The sequence below is a fragment of the Thermomyces dupontii genome (assembly GCF_041956625.1).
Source record: "Thermomyces dupontii strain NRRL 2155 unplaced genomic scaffold VTN31scaffold_7, whole genome shotgun sequence".
Lineage (NCBI taxonomy): Eukaryota > Fungi > Ascomycota > Eurotiomycetes > Eurotiales > Trichocomaceae > Thermomyces > Thermomyces dupontii.
Window position 1 is genome coordinate 786,018 of NW_027192313.1, and position 19,678 is coordinate 805,695.

Here is a 19,678-nt window from a genome sequence, read left to right on the forward strand (position 1 = left end):
AAGAATCCTTGTCGACGAACCCCTGTTGAACAATTGTACTGTTGACGGTGAAGCGGTACGGGGGAGAAGAGCCGGGTTTATCTTCGGGGGTTGTCGCGGCGATGAGGGCTTTCAGGACGGAGTTCTATCGGCGTCATGGATAAGCGTGATGTTCGGGCACTCGACTTCGGGCAGAGGAGAGGTAGATGCGGCAAGTCACGTACGATGATCTGAGAGTTCCACGATGCGACCTGCGAGTGGTCATACTTGGTGACGTCCTTGAGGGCATTGTTGCATGCCTGATGGGGAAAGGGCACATTAGGTATTAGTTCTGTGAATGTGAGATCTTCTGTGATTGTTTTGGTGAAAGTAGTACCTCGGTTGTGATGTTGGTGAGTTGGTCAGCGGGAACAGGACTAAAAAAAAAACTCATTTGGATGTATCAGCATGGGACAGGCGTAGAGGCATTGAACGTCCGCGAGTATGTACGCACAAAGGATGGAGATGGTGCTGGCTCGACTGCCATTTCTTCGACGATTGGAGAACTCGTCACTCAAGTCGTGGGTTTTGGACGGCTTTCTCACTCTCTCGTCGTAGGAGCGCACGTCGCCTGACAGGACAGAGGTAATTGAAGAGGTTACTATGATCGCCGGAGCTGTGACGTCTCGTCAGAAGTGTTGAAATCCCTGGAGATCAAGAGAGGCGGGGAATTGGGCATGACAACATGGCTGCAGTTGCTAGTAGAGTGAAGCATACCGAGGTCTACCCAAAATGTGCTGTTCTAATTGACCAGGATATCCGATTTGAAACATTACAAGCCCTTCTCTCGTTCACCACATGAGATAGTATAGACAAGGATGGCTCTCTAAGTTCGAAGAGGTCGAGGCGCTGGGTCGCGGAGCTGCAACTGCCAAGACCGGAGAAAGTCAGTATTACCAAACCTGGTTAGCTCGCTTAAGCTCTCTCGGAAAAACAATGTTCCAGATTACGTCGGTCAAGGATTCAGCCAAGTAGTTACCTATGTATCCGTCTGCCCACGTGCAAAACCCAAGACCGCAAGCGGTGTCAACTTCAGGAGGGGGTTTGGGACCTTTTCGACACTTCTCTGACTTAGCTCTGCGTAGAGAACCAGCAATTGAGCTCCCAGGATGCTTATATAGATCCTCCAAGCATTGAGCCGTAGCCGGACATTTCGAAAGCAACTGATATCATCCGAAGAAAGCTCCGCCAGCACGTCATCCGATTCTTATCATTCCATTCCACTCTGCGATCCAAGTGTTTCAGACAAATGTCGAGCCAGCCACTTCTTCAGACCGCTCCAGGTATAGTACTTTTGTGTCGAAAATCGCTAGCACTTTGCCAGCAGCTAACTCTTGTCTCCAAGGCAAGCGCATCGCCCTGCCGACACGTGTCGAGCCCAAGGTCTTCTTCGCCAACGAACGAACCTTTCTCTCATGGCTCAACTTCACCGTCATCCTGGGCGGGCTCTCCGTCGGCCTGCTCAACTTTGGTGATCGCATCGGCCGAATCTCGGCCGCGCTCTTCACGTTCATCGCCATGGCTGCCATGATATATGCGCTGGTCACGTTCCATTGGCGAGCTCGCAGTATTCGGAGACGCGGACAGAGTGGGTTTGACGATCGCTTTGGGCCATCCGTGCTCACGATCGCACTGTTGGCGGCCGTGGTTGTCAATTTTGTGCTGCGAATTCGGGAGCCATCGCAGTCATGATGGTGCTGGGTTAGATCCCTTGTTCATGAGTTTTTTTGATCAGGCTGTTTTGGGATTACAGCGATACTATATCATGATGATGATGTTCTAGTATGTACTATGGCTTGGCTATTGGTCTTGTTACTGTACAAAGTACGTCACAGCCGGACGGCGTTTCTCGTCAAATTGCACCGCTTTCCATCCGTTTTTCCTGTCTTTATCCATGCATCATTTCACAATGTCACTAAGATTCGGTGGCATACGAGGCGTGTATGACCATTGCCCCGCGGTTTGAAACTCCATGGAGTTTCTGTGCTGTCTAGCCTGTAGCAAGAGCTGCTTTGGCGACCCACAGTTCAGGACCGAATTCCCTCGGGCGTTGTAGCTGATGTTGGCAATCGGCAATGATTAGGTGCATGCTTCCAGTCCGTGATTCGTTTCAGCAGTCGCGAGTTTTGCATCAGCCATTCGTCGACGTGGTATTCAAGCTCTCGCTCGCCGTGTCGCTCCAAATATCCTTGCTCTCTCGCTCGACTACGCGCATGGCCCCCGCCACGTCCTCGAGACGGGCAACGACCTCCAGCACACCGTTATTGACCCGATCAAAATACCGATCGTTCGCCTCGCGCCTTCGCCGCGCATGCTGCAGATCCTGTTCCGTCTCCGCCTCCAAGGCCCGGTACGTTGCCGTGCTATCAGTCGCCCCCTTTGACGTACTTCCTGATCCGCCGGCATCCACCCCGCCTGGATCCGACCGCTCCTCCTCATTATTCTTATTTCCGCGGTCCTCCGCGGCGACCACCTCATCGTCGACTTCGCTCCGCGCCCAAGCCTGCGCGAGCTTTAGTTGCTTTTCCCGTAGCTCATCCATGGCCCGAGAATGCTCTTCGCCAAAGACGTGCTCACCCCGCACCGCGCTCAGCTCGACCTCGGCGAGCGTGTTCTGCATTTCCTGCCATAGCAGCTCGGCGCTATCCGCGTCGCCGTGGGACTGTGTCCGGGTGAGAAACGGCGAAAGGCTCCGGGAGCCCTCGGTTGAGGCAACCGAGGGTCGCGAAGATCGCGATCGGCCAAAGGACGGTCGCTGTGCGTTGCCTGCGCCGGGGGAGTTTGCAGTCTGAGGAGCGGTACTGGGTAGAAGCGAGTTGCTTGATGCATTGAGGGAGGGAGGGCCCTGAAATAGTGACGGAGGCGGTAATCGCTGGCCACCGGGTCGGGACAGTGGCTTTGTTCTCGGGGATACTGACATGATGATTTGCTTAGGGTGAAAAATAACCTGGACAGATCTTCATACATAGGAGCTTGTGCAGCTCCTGAGTGTTTGCTCAGTCGTGGCCCGTGGCAGTGCCTTATCGTCTTATCGATAAGAGTCCCGATATTCGGCCCGACGTATCACCGGCACTATTCCATTTACAGCTTAGTGGATTCCACTCGCTTAGCGGATCAAAGTCAGCACACATCCACATTTTCACTAAAGCCGACATTGACGGTTGATTTCGACTTTGGACAACCAGCGCATCACCATCCATCCAGTCGGTACGTGCAGGGACGCCCTTTCCCCCTCGTTCTCGCAGAAGACAAATTCCCCGCCAATCGAGCGAAAGGATTTGAATCTAACGCTATTTCCGTTTTCCAGAATCATCACCCGAATCAGACCGTCAAGATGGGTAAGGGCCAGCCGCGTGGGTTGAACGCCGCCCGTAAGCTGCGCACCAAGCGCCGTGATGCGCGCTGGGCCGATCTGCACTACAAGAAGCGCCTCCTGGGTACCGCCTACAAGTCGTCGCCTTTTGGCGGTTCCTCGCACGCCAAGGGTATCGTGCTCGAGAAGGTCGGTGTCGAGGCCAAGCAGCCCAACTCGGCCATTCGGAAGTGCGTTAAGGTCCAGTTGATCAAGAACGGCAAGAAAGTGACTGCTTTCGGTATGAACTCATTCTATCCAACACAAATATTCTACAGCGGGGGGAGGCAGGAGTCTTGTTAACGAGATATTAGTGCCCAACGACGGTTGCTTGAACTTCATCGACGAGAACGACGAGGTCCTTCTGGCCGGTTTCGGTCGCAAGGGCAAGGCCAAGGGTGATATTCCCGGTGTCCGATTCAAGGTCGTCAAGGTGTCCGGTGTCGGTCTGCTGGCTTTGTGGAAGGAGAAGAAGGAGAAGCCCCGGACGTAAAAGAAAAAAAATATCATGCCGCGAACTCAATCAATGTGTCAATTCTTTGGGAAAATGGGAATGGATTAGAATTTGAGTTATGACTTGTTTAAATGAATCCATTTTCTCTGGAAGAATCGCAATCCCATTCCAGATTGATGAAGTACATGTGGTCATGGGTATCATTGCGGGTAAGCCCGGGTCATGAATCCTTTAACATTAATTGAACGACCCATCCAGAGATGAGGGACGAGGTCACCGTTGTCTACGGAATTCAAGGTACAGAAGTAGAGAATCCTCATGCCCGAAGCGTCATCTCATTATTGTCATTCGTTAATAAGCTACTCCCGTCTAGCCTACAACGTGATATCCTCCTTCCGATAATGATCCGACAAGATGCGGTACAAGTACGATGGTGCGTGGCCGCCACTGTCGAGAGCGTTAGCACTTCTTCAAATCAAGGAATGGATCCAAGAAAACGTACAGGTTCGTAACGTAGAGATCGACCAGCTCCGCCGGCACATAATCATAGAGAGGGTTCTCGACATCGATCCGGTCGACGACATCCCCGTCTTCGTAGCCAATGACCTTGCTCGGGTCGCCGTGCTCGATCAAGGACTCGATGTCGAATGGATATACGGGACTAAGCTTATACACACCGCTGACCACGACCACGGGCGCCTGGTGCGCCTTGGCCGCCCGGGCGATCATGCGCGTGCCGGCGGCTGCGATCAGCCCGCCGTTGGCCAGGACCGAGTGGGTGCCCAGGATGACCTTGTTGACGCGCGACATGATGGCAAACACGGCGGAGTCCGGAATCAAAATCACCGTGATCCCCAGGGCAATCAGCGGTTTTTGGAACGACTCCGCAGAAAGGTTCTCCTCGTCGGCTTCGGTATTCCCGCTGACACGTGCATGTGTCGCAGTATGGTTGTTCGGATAGGACTCGGCGTGGATCACGGTGAACTTGCGCTTGGCGGCGGCCTTGAGGAGGAACTTTTGCACTGTGGTGGAAGACGTGTAGGTGAGGATCACCTCATTCGAGTGGATATGCTCCAGGGCGTAGCCGGCGATCTGGTCGTCGACCTGGCCGAGCTCGTCGATGATCTCGCCGATCCCGTCCAGCACCTCGGCGCGGACATCCTTGTGCTGGCCGCGTCCTCGCCCGGACGGTGACACCGTGCCCGGTGAGCTCGGGGCGGGCGACTCCGCCTCCGGATGCTGCAGGAGACTGAACATTGAGACGACGGGGGGCGCCTGGACCGACCCAAATGAGGTCAACGGTGGCCGGGACGACGAGCGTTCTGACCCTTCAGGGCGCACAGCCAGCAGGTCCCGGTCCTGAATGGGCAGCGCGAACTCCTCGCCGCCGCCATGTTGTTGTGTCCGAGCCGGCGAATGACTCTCTGCCCCGCGAGGCGTGTGCGGCCGACTGTCAGAGCCTGCCTCGCTGGTTACCAGCGACTCCGCATCTCGCTCATCCTCGGCCTCGTCGCGAATCAAGCCCAGCACACGGCGTACAATATTCCCCACGACCAGCTCCCGCGGCTGGGCAGCCACCAGCCGTCTACCCACGCTCCGGACTCGCTCGATCAGTTTAGCCGCATCGGTTGTTCGAAACGCTGACACTACTCGTAGCAGTAAATAGGCCGTTGCAATGGCACATTGTCGGGACAAGCGAATCTGACGTCGTTTCAACAGTCTGCAGAGGCGGGGTCAATTTGCGCACTAAGATCGAGTCAAGGGAGCTGGCACCCACGAAACTAGGTTGTCTATCGAAGTCTCGATCGGATTTGTCTTGAGCGATTTGAGAAAAGATTGGAGCCCTGGAGTCAGGGCGGCCGAGTCGGAGACCATGGAGGCGGATGCAGTTGAGGATTGATCGGTGGGTTTTCGAGTTGATGTCGTGTTCAAAAATCGGAGCGCTCAAAACTCCAGTCTTTTTCCCGTGCCAGCAACCAATTCCGGTCGCAAACAAACTCCTGCTGCATCTCCTCGCTTCTTTGAGGAAAATTATCCAGTTCTTCGTCTACAAAAAAAAGCCTCGTCTTCCCCCCTGCTTACGATTGGTTCGTCCATGTCTTGACTGGGCTCAATCCGCTTTACCTAGTACTGTTGTCATGTTTGCTTGATCCTCGGCTTCTCCATATTCTCCCGCGCCAACCTCAATAATAGCCTACAGTGAACGACAGTCCAGCTCCAGAGACTGTAGTCCGGCTCGCGTGTCGCAGCTTCCGTCCTCATGGCCGAGACTGGAAGATGAACTCCCTGAATTTCCTGTCCTCTCGCGTCATAGGACAGAGTGCATCATCCACCCAGCAGCGGCAACGCTCGCATTCGCACAGCGACACCTCCCCAGCCAGCGTCCGCGGAGATTTGTCCAAGACCCGTTCGAAAAGCGAGCAGTACCTCGGCCTCAGTGATGCCGACAGTGACTTCCATGACTCCCAATCCTCGACGAGCGCGCTCATGAGTGATGGTGCGGCGGATCTGGACGAGAAGACTCCCCTGCTACGAGAGGTTCGAAAGGATGTTACACTTGCATCCTCAAATAGACTATTCGTGGCAGCACAGCGGCTCTTTGACGCAATCACCGAGACCATCAAGGTGATCCTGTCGACCCTGGCCGCCCCAGGGGTTTACATCTTCCGATGCTTTCGGGACGAGGAGAGTGGACAGTTTTCTCCCGTCGCGCCACTGCGAAAGATCCGGCGTGCCATGGCATCGCGACGAACAGAGGGCGAGAGGAAGACGCGGGGCGTCTCTGAGAGAGCAGGCGCTCGACGGCGCGGTCATGGCAAGAAAACGCGGCACTCCCCCTCTCGTGAATCCATTACCTCGTCGACGTCGGACTCGGATGGGGACCGCCGGTCAACACGTTCGTCTGGAGGAACAAGTTTGCGGAGCGCCCGTTCCAAGTCTGCGGATGGCGAATCGGCAGAGAGTGGGAAGATGCCGCGACGGTCAATACGGATCAAGTTGCACAACGAGGATGCAAAGCGGGAAAAGAGGCGGTCTCAGAGTGGAGACATGCGTCCAGCATCCGAGACTCAACCGTCCGCAGACGCAACCGCTATCGCGGCGGAGAGTCTCAAGTCGCCCACTTCGCCGTCATCCCATCATCGCCTCACAAAATACCCGAATGCGGCGGTGCCTCTGCCTCCTCGGCCGCTGGTCCCAATGCGGCAGCCGTCCTTTTCGTCGTGGAGCGGAGGGCGCTCCTCGCGGCTACCCCAGAAGACGCTGGTGCTGGACCTTGACGAGACGCTGATCCATTCGCTGGCCAAAGGCGGGCGCATGTCGAGCGGGCACATGGTCGAGGTCAGGCTGTCTACGCCGGTGACGGCCTCGGCACCTGGCGAGCCGCCGACAACGATTGGGCCGCAGCATCCTATCCTCTACTACGTGCACAAGCGGCCGCACTGTGACGAGTTTCTGCGCAAGGTGTGCAAGTGGTACAAGCTGGTCATCTTTACCGCGAGCGTGCAAGAATACGCGGACCCCGTCATCGATTGGCTCGAGCAGGAGCGCAAGTACTTCCAGGCGCGGTACTACCGCCAGCACTGCACACAGCGCAACGGGGCCTTCATCAAGGATCTGAGTTCGATCGAGCCGGACCTCAGCAAGGTGATGATTCTCGACAACAGTCCGATGAGCTACATTTTCCACGAGGGTAAGCTCCCGATTTCCAGCAACACACGACAGAATCCTAACAAAGTCCCCAGACAATGCCATCCCAATCAAGGGCTGGATCAGCGATCCGACAGACTACGGCCTGCTGAATCTCATCCCGATGCTCGAGGCACTGCAATACGTGACCGATGTACGAGCATTCCTCGGTCTCAGACGGGGAGAAGCAATGGGGTAGTACTTGTTCCTCCTGACTCGATTTTTCTCAGAAAGGTTTGTCCGATTTTCTATGCCGGTGTTGGTTTGCATGTGCATGTTTGCGTAAAGGATTGTTTTTGTTTTTTTTTTTTTTTTTCTCCAAGTTATCGGTTTAATTCAATGAGTCTTGCAGTGTTTGAGCTGCATATTAGCAGTTGAAGTGCACGGGGTTTACTCGCAATTCTTTCCGGTTCTTTGTTTACAGTTGTTGTCTCTAGGTACTACCTATAGTTGTACTTACCGGTACAAAGCATGAAAGACGCGTCCTGTCAAGCTGACTATATTTATTGCATGCGTTGTACAGTCAATGTCAAGAAGTGATGAATGAATTCCCGCATGTGAGGGCATAAAACATCCTATCCCTATGGATATAAAGTATGTCCATTCCAGATTTCGCCCTAATCAGTTCTCGGTACGCTGGCAGTAGACAACACAGATACTAGTGTCATGGCTAATTTGACATCAAATAGTATCCTTGCTGAAAGGCTATGTGGATAGTACTCGCACCTTGAGCAATATGTGTATGTTGCGCTTCCGGCCGTCAGCACGGGCCTGGCTGGCAAGAACACTGACTTCTCCACGCGAATACTAGTTCACGAAGGCAGCGTCCTTTAAACAACTGCTCCAGCTTGGGCCCAGGGCTGACCTCGTATCCAGCCGTCTCAAACGCGCTGCCGACTTCGTCGTAGTACCGGAGGAACCAGGTGCCATCGAGACTGCCATCTGGAGAGATGGGGTAGAGAGGTCCCAGTCCAGAGAACTCAATCCCAGCCGCCGGGAGGGGGCTTGACTGATCGATTTTTCATTCCGTTCAGAGTCCAAGCAGGAAAACAGGGGAAAAGTTCCGTTGGCATACCCATAGCATTGTCTGATCACCTTTTCAAAGTCCCTGATCGATAGGGGCCGGGCTTGAACAAAGTCAATAGGTCGCGTTCATATGTCCATTCCGACCCCATGTCGTCCACCAGGAACTTCACGTTCGGAGGAACCCTGCCAGAGCCCTTCGGTCGAGCAACTCGACTACAATTCCTAAAGTCAGAATGACAAACTGGGCCGGGCTCAAGCCGATTACCTGCATCGAAAAGATCTGCTCGCTCTTGAATGTTTTTTTTTTTCTAACCTCTGCCTTGGGTGGTTCACTGGTTGGTCTGCTACGAGTCAGTAGCCGTATATTGCGTCGGCCAACCCCAGCAATCCAGCTTACCAGACTCAATTGCCCAGTGGTAGAATAATTCTCCGTTGAAATCCAAAATATTTCTATGGAGTTCGTGTTTGTATTCAGGACCGTTTCACAGAGCTGGCCACAACAGCAAACAATGTCTTCATAATAACTTGTTTCTTTGTGATCAGCGCTCGGTATATCGGCTCAGTATTGACATAATGCGCAAGTGGACAAGGAACCAGATCTAGATCCTCGAGGACATTGCCGAATCTGTACCAAAACCGTAGCAGAGGCGACTGCCTAGGGCACATGGTGACATGGTTGTCTTCTCCATGAGACTGAAAGACGCGGGCCCTGACCGGGGGTATCTTCGAGATCCAACGTGCGTGAGCTTTGCTGGAGCGAGTCAAGCATTTGAAGCATTCGGTCAGGCCCCAGTTGAATGACGAATCGTTTGATGGCTTATAGTTTAAGTATTTACTAGTACATAGTACTACCTAGAAGGTACCTACCTTAGTTACTGGTACTCCGTACTTAAGGTTCTTGTTTACACCGTAGGAGTTTCCATGAATAGCAGTCGTGGGCGTGTCGCCCAAACATCCACGGCATCCAGTCTCCATAAGAGTTGGCCTCAACACGATAGAGAAATCGATCAGAGTGAGTAGCTTCATTGTAGTTTTAGGCCTAACCTAGGTGAAATTCCCTGCGGAGCCTTGCGAGGCCCTGGACCTCACAACCGGGGAAGAGTTTCCATTGTGCAAATGAAGATCTGGCCCTAAATATATACACAGGTGAGCCGCCCATCGTGAATTTGGGAATATCAACAAAACACTACCATACTCCAATTGTTCTACTTATCCTATTAGTTACCGAGTCGAGAGTCCAAGAGTGACAACAAAAAAAAATGCTGTCGAATCCAAAGAACCGTCTTTGTATTGCACCCTGTTTGCGACTACGGTCCAAGAACACTGAGGTTCACACTCAATTCCATGCGGAGAATATGATTATTCAACACACCTATCAACGAATGCGCAAAAGTTGAGTACTTACTACATTACTGGCGGTACAAAGCTGAAGGTACCGCATGCACTGCATGCGGTCGTAATTATCGTTATCTCTGCAGCGGGAACAATGGCGTTTCCCAGTATTACATCTGGGCAGCTTTTGTATGGATCACGCAACAGGATTTGCTGTTGGGCTCCAACTTCTTGAAAGAATAAGAGGAAAGGTTTGATGTTCGAGCAGAGTGCGCTGGCAGCTCTCAAATAATTCGCGGGCGTCGCTCCTGCCCGGAAAGGAGTTGGAAGCCACGAGCCATAAAGGCAGAATATCTGCGATTTTCTCAAGTGTAGGCTGCCGACGACGTTCTTTCTCGTGCTGGGATGGATAAAACTAACGTACTATGCTCAAAGGTCATTGAGCCTCCATAACCTAGGAGAAATTCAAGGAATGCTTTGAGTACTTACATAATCACAAGTCTCACAGATAACTACCACTGCTGTCAATTCAATAGTTGAGAAAGTGAATCTGGCTTGGTGGGTTGATAGAGAGATTGTGAAGGAAAGGTCAAAACGTAGCGGGTGCTCTGCGTGCATGCCACGGTTCCGGGCTGCATGGGAATCCTCGCTGGCTGGCCACCAGGCGCACAGGAGTCAAAACGTACAACCTGTTGGTGACTTTACAACGCCGACGACCTGCTCTGGCTGACACACGGGTAATGGTTGATCAAGGATAAAGGCCTCACCATTCGCTGCTCAGCCTCATAGATTTTTCACAGACTAATTCAGTAGCACTTTCAGCGCAATCATACCATCCATATTCCATATAGGAAATTTTGCACAGATTATCGACCTATCTACAGAGCCACTATGCCCACTATCTATATTTGCCGTCCAACGAGCATCCTAAACATCAGGACTAGAGGAGCCAGTATCTGGCACAAACGCACTTGAATGTGAACTGGAGATCAGGGAGCCCACAGACTTGCTTCTGAACAACCGGTCCTACTCGCGTACAAGACGCAGAACTGCGAATTGAAGTCTGACATCTTCATGCATGCGGAAACACTTTGCCAAACTCCTCGATTGAGATTCACTAAACTCTGGTCCCCCCATGGCCACCCGCAGTTATGTCTGCTGGACCTCAGACGCATTTACTTACCTTTAAAACCTTTCATCATTCTCGATTGGTTCATCAAGGCTCCTGAAATCATCGCTCCTTGCACACGAGTCCCTTGAAAAACATGTTCATTCCCTGTCATTGATTCCACTACTACCATGGCTGGCCAGACACATCTGATACTCTTCGCGCCCAGGCTCTCACCCTCATGTGCCTTGCTGGGTGGTCAATTGACCAAACGAAACAAGCCACTGGATCCCAAAACGGACGCTCAACCGAATAAAACAACGGGCTCTGACCCTGCCAAGGACCCGAGAATCAAGGAGGATTATGTCGCGGACGAGGACAGAAGCGGACGTTCGCAGCGGACAGCTCAGAAGAACCAGTAGGATCCGGGTCGACTGATGAGGCAGGAGATAAAGCCGCGGTAGTGAAGGAAGAAACAATTCAGTGAGTACTACTATTGACCCTGATGTGTCAGAGCTTGCGGTTACATAGGTAGGTGATTCTGACAGAGCTTGAGCAGATAATCCAAGGCTCCGGAACCGACAAAAAAACACTGGTCACTGACGAACCGAAGGAGTTAGAGACGTGGGCTACAGATTGGCCGGTGAGGAGAGGGTGTTCTTTACTTTTGCAACGGAGATTGCACGGAGAATAGTATTATTGTGACTGGTGGATGTTCAAAGTTGTCGGAGGCATTGACTCTTACAGTAGATGTCTTATCGATTTTTATCTTTCTTATCGATAAGATAGCGATGGGATTGTACAGTAACCCCAACTCCAATTCCCATACAAAGAGTCCTATCCTCCCACACATCCTCTCCAAGAGTCCTATCCACCAAACAGGCCGTGGAATAGTCACCGCCGGGCCCCAGGAAAGGGCCAATTGACCAGCAATGACCCGCAAACGCAAAGCCCCTCCATCCTTCCTCGATTTGCCGCCCGAAATCCGCCTCCAGATCTACCGCTACCTCCTCGTTTCCCCGCGAACCCTCCGCATGCGCAAATCCCGCGACCCTTGGGGCGCATGGCAGCCCAATGCGCTCTCCCCAGCCATCCTATGCACCAACCGCACCATCTACCGCGAGGCTCTCCCCGTGCTGTACCGCGAGAACATCTTCCGCGCGCACCGCATCGACCATTCCCACGTCCATGCCCCCTTGATCAAACGTGTCAAGTTCATCGTCGGCACCGCGCACCGCGAGTACTTGAACTATCCCAATAACTCGGACCTCGGCGAGCGGGATGCCACGGCGCTGGAAAAGTTCCTCATCCAGCAGTATCCCCACCTGGAGCTGTTGGTGTTGGAGTTTCTGCGGAGTACGTTGGATGATAGACCGACCTGCGATCGAATCACTATTGCGTTGCTGCGGGCAAAGTATGCCGGGAGCTTGATGGTTATTAGGAATAGTGAGAAGTCTGGTGACGGGAAGGGGAGGGGCCAGTTTCATGTAAAGAGGATGATGGACGTTGTGGAGAAGCTGGCCCGGCTGAGGGATCAGCGGCCGGAGGCGTATAAGGCGTTGTCTTTTGAGTGAGAAGGGTGATGGGAAGGATTGGCCATGTGGGTACGGAATTCGTTGTGCATCGGGTTTGGCATGGGAAGGACTGGCGTTGAGGTTCATATCGGAAATGGGTGTGATACCTATAGGCATTAAGTATGTTCTGTGCTTTCGTCTCGTACAATTCCAATCTGTCGCCCCTGATTGTCTACATTCCAAGACGGACTCTAGTCATCAGAAGATTTACATTACATTTCATGACATATTTTTTTTATAGTCCCTTGGCCTTCCGGGCCTCAGCATAAGCCTCCTTCAACGCCGCAATGGCTTTGTCAATGTCATTGCGCTTCGGGTCTGTGACGCTGGCGCCCATGTGGCCGAAGCGGATGTACAGCGGAGCAATCTCCTTGTGGAGCCCGCCGGCGAAGATGACGCCGCGCTTGAGCAGGTGCGGGAGAATGTCCGGCGCGGTGAGGCCGTCGGGCAGGCGGATGGCGGTCATGGCATGGGCCTGGCACTCGGGCTTTGTAGCGAGCTGCTGCAATCCGAGCTCGGCAACGGCGGCCTTGACCTTGTCAGAGGCGCGAACATGAGCGGCAAAGCGCTCCGCGAGGGGCACAGATGTGAGGAGGCGGAGCGCCGTGTTCAGGGCGTGGACGAGCTGTGTGGGCGGAGTCGCAAAGTAGGAGGGTTTGCCGGCCTCGTAGTTCTGCATGATGGGCAGCCAATTGGCGATGGAGGCGTAGTAAGAAGCGGGCGGCGTTTTGCGGGTGCGGAACGCCTCGATGGCGCGACCGGACATCATGACGATGCTGAGGCCCGGCGGGCAGCCGATGGCCTTTTGGCTGGCCGTCAGCACGACATCGAGCCCCCACGTGTCAAAGGCAATCTCTTCGCAGCCCACGCTGCAGACGCCGTCGACCACGACCAGCGTGTTCGGGCTGACGCGGTGCACGAGCTCCGAGATGGCCCGGATGTCGCTCAGCACACCCGTCGAGGTGTCCACATGAGTGGCCGTGATCAGCTTGTACGGCTTCGCCTTGAGCTCGGCCTCGATCTCCTCCAGCGACGGCCGATCGCCGATCGGCGCCTTGAGCTGCTTCACCTGTGCGCCGTACGTCTCCAGGGCCGCCGCGAACGAATCCCCAAAGTATCCGGTGTGCAAAACTAACGCGTTCTCGCCCTTTTCAATCAGGTTGGCGCTGACCAAGTCCCAGCCGAGGGTTCCGCTGCCGGAGATGATGAACGGCTGGGCGGCGGGGTCGGTGGTTTGGAAGAGTTTCCGTGTGAGCGTCAACGTCTCCCCAAAGAGCTTGACGAACGCGGGGCCGACGTGGCTCTCCCTGCGATTTAATCAGTCGCCAGATGCCCGTTTCGTCATTGTTGGAATGCGGGACGTACGAATAATGTGACATAGACTTGAGAACCTCATCGTCGAATTCGATGGGCCCGGGAATCAAAAGCGTATCATGAGAAGCTTGCACCGACATGTTTACAACAGCGGGTTGTTGAGAGGACACTGGTGGTGAGGGGTCGAGTAACGTCGGCGGGGAGGGAGGTTTATATTCGATGTCATCGGGCTCCGCCGAGGATCTCTCGGACGAGAACGGAGTGTTGAGGTTGGGTAGCGGGAGGAGCTGGTTCAAATGCCTGGAAATCAAGGAAAGGCGGGGGTTAGCCCGCCGGCCGTTGGACGCCAGGGCTGCGAGTTGTCCGCGGCCAATTCAGGCCGCGAGAGTTCGAAATCCGTGTGGTGATAATAACCCTCCAAAGTACTACTACAGTACGGAGGAATAATATATAATAATCGGACACAGAAGTTGAGGATTTCGGAGAGGATAAAGTGCGATCGGGAGTTTCTCCCCGGTTCTACCTACAATCCTTTTACTGACTTATATACTTATACTCCGTACCCAGCAGTCGTTTTCGACTCCAATTCTCCGGATTTCTGGCTCCCGCATTATTCCTTGGATTCTCCGGCCTTGACTCTCACCGTCGGCGTTCTCCGCCATGATCTGGACCGTTGAGACTGTCCATGTCGGGAGAGCTCGGTGCATGGCCGAGTCTATTTTTCGTTCCTGAGGCGCGATTCGTCAGGGACGCGATCGGAATCAAGCCGATTCTCGATCCTGCTGAATTTTAGGACTCGAGGTCAATGAACAAAGCACTATCGTCTATGTACATACTCCGTCCTGGAGGAGTCGGGATGATCCCTCATCATTCCACCTCCTCCCAGTCCCAGACTCCAAGATCAGCGGCAAGAAAAAAACACTGTCCAAGTCACCTGATCTGGGGTTCACCTGGATCATCCAATCAGAACCCTCGCCCCAGCACACCAACCCTGAATGGAACGCACCCTTCCAGAACAGCTTCACGTTTGATCCGAGAAAGTGAAACCTCCAAGACAAAAAAAACCAATCAATTCTTGCCATTTCTAGGAGGAACTTTAACAGAACAAGTGAGCTTGTTGAATCCTCGGTCTTACCAAAAAGAGAAGAATGGCAACAGAACCCTCCAGAAATGTCAGGCCAACCCAAGCAGCTGCAAAGGGGGGCCCTGTCCCATGCCATGCCATACTTTTTTATCCAACACCTCGCCCTGAGCTTCCTTTTCTCCCTTTCTCTCTCTCTAGAGAAAACTCCCGCTTTGCTCGAGGAAGAAACCTGTTTGATTGAAAACATCCGCTCAGATCCGTGCTCCGTAGCCTCTCTTTGAAACAAATCCATCATGCACGTCTCTATCCGCTCCATCGCCCTTCTCGGCTCCCTCGCCCTCAGCGGCCTCGCCGTGGCGCAAGACTCCAATTCCGACTCCGGCTCCAGCAATGGCAACGGTAACGGCAACGGCGGCAAGAAATGCGCGGCGCAAAAGTACCTACCCTACCCTATCCTACCCTGAGCTCCCGTTTCAAAAGCTAACCAAAGTACCCTAGCATCGTCGACGCATGCCTCGAGACCACCCAGCCCCAACTCGACGCCTGCGAGGCCAACGACTGGGACTGCCTCTGCGAACAGGCCAACAATGTCTTGACGTATGTTATCCTCTGCCCTTCCAAAGAAAAAAGCCCGGAAAAATTGCCCTGGCTAACCAATGGAATTGAATAATCTAGTTGCTACAATAACTGCCCCGGTCACCCCGACCAGTTCGGCGCCCGCCAGACCAAGGAATCCTACTGCAACGCCGCCGAGGCGCAGTCTCCCAAGTCGTCGACGACAACGACCGCCTCGTCCACCACGTCGACGTCGGAACCGACGAATACCTCGGACGCGGATGATAGCGACAGCGACAGCGGCGACGATGCCGACGCTGAGGGCTCCTCGAGTGATGATACCGACTTCGCGGTCCCGCTGCATGGCTCGCTGAACGACGTGGTGAAACTCGCCGGTGCGATGGCCGGGTCGGTCGCCATGCTTGGACTGCTGTAAATCTTGTTTTTTCTTTCTTTCTTCATTCAGGAATACGCTTTGCATCATGGATTTGATTGATCGATCAGTTAATCATGCACTGTACGGAGTAGGGTAATCTATTAATCAATAATAATTTCAAAAAAAGATACTCCATGTCAAAAGATACAAATGTAATCCATCCAATAATTGATTAACGAAAATGCTACTGTGTACAAACCAATCCAAGCCACGCCGCAAGAAAAACAACCCATTTTACTCCTGTCCGAATCCCAACGTCTCCTCCACGGCAATCGTGAGTTTCTGCTCCAGTTGCTCATATGTCTTGTAAGGGGGGAGATCGAGTCGGTTGAAGCTAGACACAAAGGTTGTTAGTTCCCATGGTATTATTCCCAAGGGGAGAAGGGAGGGGGAAAAAAAAAAACTTACCAAGTATGCGACTTGGGCAACGCGTTGACGTCGCCCGCCTTCTCAATCGTAAACCGCCGCGGCCCGTCCGATCCCTGCAAGTCCTTGAACCCATTGACCGGGATGCGCGACGTGCCCGTGGCGAACTGCAGCAGCCGCGACTTCTGCTCCGCGTCCCAGCTGCGGATGATTTTCCAAAAGTTCTGGATGACCTCGTCCGACTCCTGGTACCCGCGGTAGTCGGTGTGTTTCTTCCAGTCGTCTACGTCAATGTCCGCGATGCCACCGATCAGCAACTCCAGCTCGCGCTCGTCGAACACCGTCACCAGGTCCTGCGGGATGAGCTCGTTGAAGCCGGACATGAACTCTTGGAACTGCTGTTCCACCCGCTTCTGGATCTTCCACTCCGTAACGAGCCTGTGGGTGTTAGAAACTATCACCGTCTGCCCAAGCTGTTTGCTGGGCTATACGTACTCTACATATTCCCGCTTGTTCTCATTGGTCACAGGAATGTTTCGCCCGTCCGGTTTCAGATCGATGGTTCGTCGCTCGCCAAACTTCTCGTCGTCCACCGAGAAGGTCAGATCGAACCCATCAATGTCGTTTTCCCTGACCTCGTCAGCCTTGGATCATCTCCCCAAACTCTGGTCGAATAAAGAAAAAATAAAACTTACAATGTCCAGGTCAAATTCCGGTGCAGATCCTGATCCACTCCCTCCATGTCTTGCAACGTCACCTTCTTTCCGAGCATCATCTTGTAAAACGCTCCGATAAAGAACGAGTCCAAAAACCGTCGGTGGAAAATGGCCAGCCCAACCACCCGGCCAATGAACTTGAAGTAGTTCAAATGTTCGGGGTTGATGCCCGAGTGAGGGTTGATCTGGAGTGTATAGTTGTCATGGGCAGAGTACTCGAAGAGGCAGTAGAACGGGTTGAACATTTCGTGCGATAACAGGAAGAAGAACTCCCTGCGAAAGTTAGGCCCCCCGTCATGAGGACCCAAACCTAGGGATAAAAAGAAACTTACCGAGACAGACCGCCATAGTCCAAGCCGTCCTCGCCTTCAAACTTGATCATCAACCGTTTCTTCAGATCCGATGCGCTCTGCCGCATAATCTCCGCGTACGAATCCTCAAAGATGTTGTTGCGGCGCACCTTGATATGGCACTGCCCCGATTGGATCCGCAACGCCGGCTGCGACCGGAAGTAGATCAGCTTGCGGCGGAAATCGCGCTTGTACTGCGGCACACCCTGATCCAGCGATGACGGCAGCCGAGGGTCGTCCCACGTGGTCGTCTTGGTGTTGTGGTCGACAAAGTACACGCGCGCCGTGTTCGTCAACCGCATCTCCCACCCGCTCGGCAAGGGGCCCAGCTGGGACACGGGCTGCTGCTGGATCGTGGTGCCGCCGGTATTGTGCCCATACATCCGGATGTACTGCTGCCGCCGCGGGTCGACCCAAGTGGTCGTGCGCGTGTTGTGGTCGACAAAGTACGGCCGCCCCTCCGGCGTAAATCGTTGTTCCCAACCCGGCGGCAGCTCACCCGTGCCAGCCGTGGTGGCCCCCGTGGCCATCATGGAAACCGCGTTCGCCGTCGCGGCGGCAGCACTGCTGCTTGCACCGTTCGGCGGCGTGGTCGCTTGGCGGTCCGACAGGTTGGGGGAACTGGCTCCCGTGCGATCCTCCGGCAGCGTCCGGTTTTGATGTGCTCGTCGCTCCATCTGCATGTTCGCTTCGCGCTGCGACCGCTGCGCGCTTTCGTTATAGTTGGCCGACGGTCGCGTCCATGTTGTCGTCCGTGTGTTGTGATCGACGTAGTACGTGCGTCCCAGGTTGTCCACACGGCGCTCCCAGCCCGCTGGGAGTCTGCCGAGGGCATCCTCAAAAGAGCTGTACTGGGGCCTCGAGACGCTTGTCGATTGCTGATGTCCGTTTGGTTGTGAAACCCCATTTTGGGCCGCATGACCACTGGTCTGCTGGGCCGTTGATGAAGAAACGCGCGCCGGCGCCAAGGAGGAAGTCGGAGCGGTGTTGGCGGCGGGAGACGGAGCAGCAGCGGCGGCGGCGGCGGCAGCAGACGAAGATGCCCCGGCGGCAGCGCCATCGACAAGATTGCTCCCTTGTGATGGCGTCGGGGTGTGGACTGTCGGGGCCAGCCCGGTCTGTGCCGCCGGCTGCGCTGGCGGTCGATGAGGATGCTGCGGAAGCGGGGTGGACAAATTCGTCGACAGGCTAAAGATGAGTTTCCCGTGGACTACGAGGTTGTCATTGGACTTTTTCAGGTCGCGGGTCAACATCTCTGAACCGCACGCGCAGCAACGCAGAGTACGCAGGCGCGGCCGTCAGTCTATCAAATTCCATGGAGCAAGCGCGGTCTCGCAAAGAGAAAGAAAAGCATACCTTCACCGCCCATCTGCAAATCAATCACGTCCCCGACGCGGACGTTGATTACGCCGAGAAAGCCCTGGTCCTTCTTCTTGAACTTTTTTTGGTCGAAGATCTGAATTGCGAGGATGCTATCTTCGTTGACTCTCCTTTACGCATTGGTTAGAGGCGGCGGGATGTTCGGTCTCGGGATACCCGGTGCGGGAGAACGTACAAATCGAAGGATTCATTCCAATATGGATTCAGCGTCTTCTTGATCACAGAGGTGGTGTGAGTCTGCTCGCCGCCGACAGTGGCGACGGCGAACGGATCGGGATGTCCTGCAGCGAAAAGGTCTCAGTCTCTGGTTCCTATGATATGCCGATTCGGGCCATACGTACGGAACACATCCCGCTTGTACAATCCATCCGCAGCGATGACTGGAGCGCGATATCATGTTAGCGCCGGGACTTTCATATGGCGTGGGAGGAAAACCGCTTACTTGTAAGCCTCAGGTTCGGCTGACTGGGGAGAAAGCAAAAAGCGTCAGCAACATCCCCAAACATCAAACCATCATGCCGGGGGAAAGAAGAATACTCACGCTGGCAGATTCGAACTCATGTTGAAGCGTCTTCAGGCGCAGCCCAGCGGGCAACGACGAGCAACAGGGAGGGGACCGCGGGCTCTCTCACTCCCAAGCCGCTCGCTTCGAAGCCGAAGCCACGACACACCACGGGCAAGTGAGAAAGCAACGAACCAACCGAAACAGAATAGGACAACCAGCCCCGAATACCCGAATGTCGACCGGGGGGAAGAGACACACGACCGATGGAGATAACACAGGAAACCGAAGGCCTTCGAGGCGGGTGTTTCGTCCTTGCAACGAGGCGGATTACCTAATCCGGCCCGGGCTGGTTGCTGGACGTTATGGAGGGAGAAAATCGGAGCGAGGCTGAGCAGGGCGCGGCCAGCCAATCAGCATTGAT

At 54.2% G+C, this 19,678-nt stretch overlaps 10 protein-coding genes across 10 annotated transcripts; 5 read left to right on the forward strand and 5 right to left on the reverse strand.

Moving 5' to 3' along the window:
* Positions 1-1,267: 1,267 nt before the first annotated feature.
* Positions 1,268-1,710, forward strand: VTN31DRAFT_6619 (uncharacterized protein; the record flags this gene model as incomplete). Its single annotated transcript, XM_069407249.1, has 2 exons — positions 1,268-1,301; positions 1,364-1,710. The coding sequence occupies 2 exons, from the start codon at positions 1,268-1,270 to the stop codon at positions 1,708-1,710; spliced, it is 381 nt and encodes a 126-aa protein (XP_069258794.1).
* A 439-nt stretch (positions 1,711-2,149) lies between these two features.
* Positions 2,150-2,938, reverse strand: VTN31DRAFT_6620 (uncharacterized protein; the record flags this gene model as incomplete). Its single annotated transcript, XM_069407251.1, has 1 exon — positions 2,150-2,938. One exon carries the CDS (start codon positions 2,936-2,938, stop codon positions 2,150-2,152), a length of 789 nt encoding a protein of 262 aa, XP_069258795.1.
* Positions 2,939-3,352: 414 nt separating this feature from the next.
* VTN31DRAFT_6621 (40S ribosomal protein uS12) lies at positions 3,353-3,863 on the forward strand (the record flags this gene model as incomplete). The annotated part of the gene is made up of 2 exons (XM_069407252.1): positions 3,353-3,611; positions 3,685-3,863. The coding sequence occupies 2 exons, from the start codon at positions 3,353-3,355 to the stop codon at positions 3,861-3,863; spliced, it is 438 nt and encodes a 145-aa protein (XP_069258796.1).
* A 335-nt stretch (positions 3,864-4,198) lies between these two features.
* VTN31DRAFT_6622 (uncharacterized protein) lies at positions 4,199-5,699 on the reverse strand (the record flags this gene model as incomplete). Its single annotated transcript, XM_069407253.1, has 3 exons — positions 4,199-4,271; positions 4,327-5,544; positions 5,602-5,699. 3 exons carry the CDS (start codon positions 5,697-5,699, stop codon positions 4,199-4,201), a joined length of 1,389 nt encoding a protein of 462 aa, XP_069258797.1.
* Positions 5,700-6,101: 402 nt separating this feature from the next.
* On the forward strand, positions 6,102-7,710 carry VTN31DRAFT_6623 (uncharacterized protein; the record flags this gene model as incomplete). Its single annotated transcript, XM_069407254.1, has 2 exons — positions 6,102-7,515; positions 7,568-7,710. The coding sequence occupies 2 exons, from the start codon at positions 6,102-6,104 to the stop codon at positions 7,708-7,710; spliced, it is 1,557 nt and encodes a 518-aa protein (XP_069258798.1).
* A 4,199-nt stretch (positions 7,711-11,909) lies between these two features.
* On the forward strand, positions 11,910-12,551 carry VTN31DRAFT_6624 (uncharacterized protein; the record flags this gene model as incomplete). Its single annotated transcript, XM_069407255.1, has 1 exon — positions 11,910-12,551. One exon carries the CDS (start codon positions 11,910-11,912, stop codon positions 12,549-12,551), a length of 642 nt encoding a protein of 213 aa, XP_069258799.1.
* Positions 12,552-12,786: 235 nt separating this feature from the next.
* On the reverse strand, positions 12,787-14,005 carry VTN31DRAFT_6625 (uncharacterized protein; the record flags this gene model as incomplete). Its single annotated transcript, XM_069407256.1, has 2 exons — positions 12,787-13,858; positions 13,917-14,005. 2 exons carry the CDS (start codon positions 14,003-14,005, stop codon positions 12,787-12,789), a joined length of 1,161 nt encoding a protein of 386 aa, XP_069258800.1.
* Positions 14,006-14,689: 684 nt separating this feature from the next.
* VTN31DRAFT_6626 (uncharacterized protein) lies at positions 14,690-15,196 on the reverse strand (the record flags this gene model as incomplete). The annotated part of the gene is made up of 1 exon (XM_069407257.1): positions 14,690-15,196. One exon carries the CDS (start codon positions 15,194-15,196, stop codon positions 14,690-14,692), a length of 507 nt encoding a protein of 168 aa, XP_069258801.1.
* Positions 15,197-15,242: 46 nt separating this feature from the next.
* VTN31DRAFT_6627 (uncharacterized protein) lies at positions 15,243-15,940 on the forward strand (the record flags this gene model as incomplete). Its single annotated transcript, XM_069407258.1, has 3 exons — positions 15,243-15,385; positions 15,448-15,546; positions 15,625-15,940. 3 exons carry the CDS (start codon positions 15,243-15,245, stop codon positions 15,938-15,940), a joined length of 558 nt encoding a protein of 185 aa, XP_069258802.1.
* A 234-nt stretch (positions 15,941-16,174) lies between these two features.
* On the reverse strand, positions 16,175-19,313 carry VTN31DRAFT_6628 (uncharacterized protein; the record flags this gene model as incomplete). The annotated part of the gene is made up of 10 exons (XM_069407259.1): positions 16,175-16,274; positions 16,349-16,744; positions 16,802-16,936; positions 17,002-17,295; positions 17,355-18,627; positions 18,729-18,862; positions 18,928-19,033; positions 19,094-19,132; positions 19,195-19,217; positions 19,294-19,313. 10 exons carry the CDS (start codon positions 19,311-19,313, stop codon positions 16,175-16,177), a joined length of 2,520 nt encoding a protein of 839 aa, XP_069258803.1.
* Between the last annotated feature and the right edge of the window lie 365 nt (positions 19,314-19,678).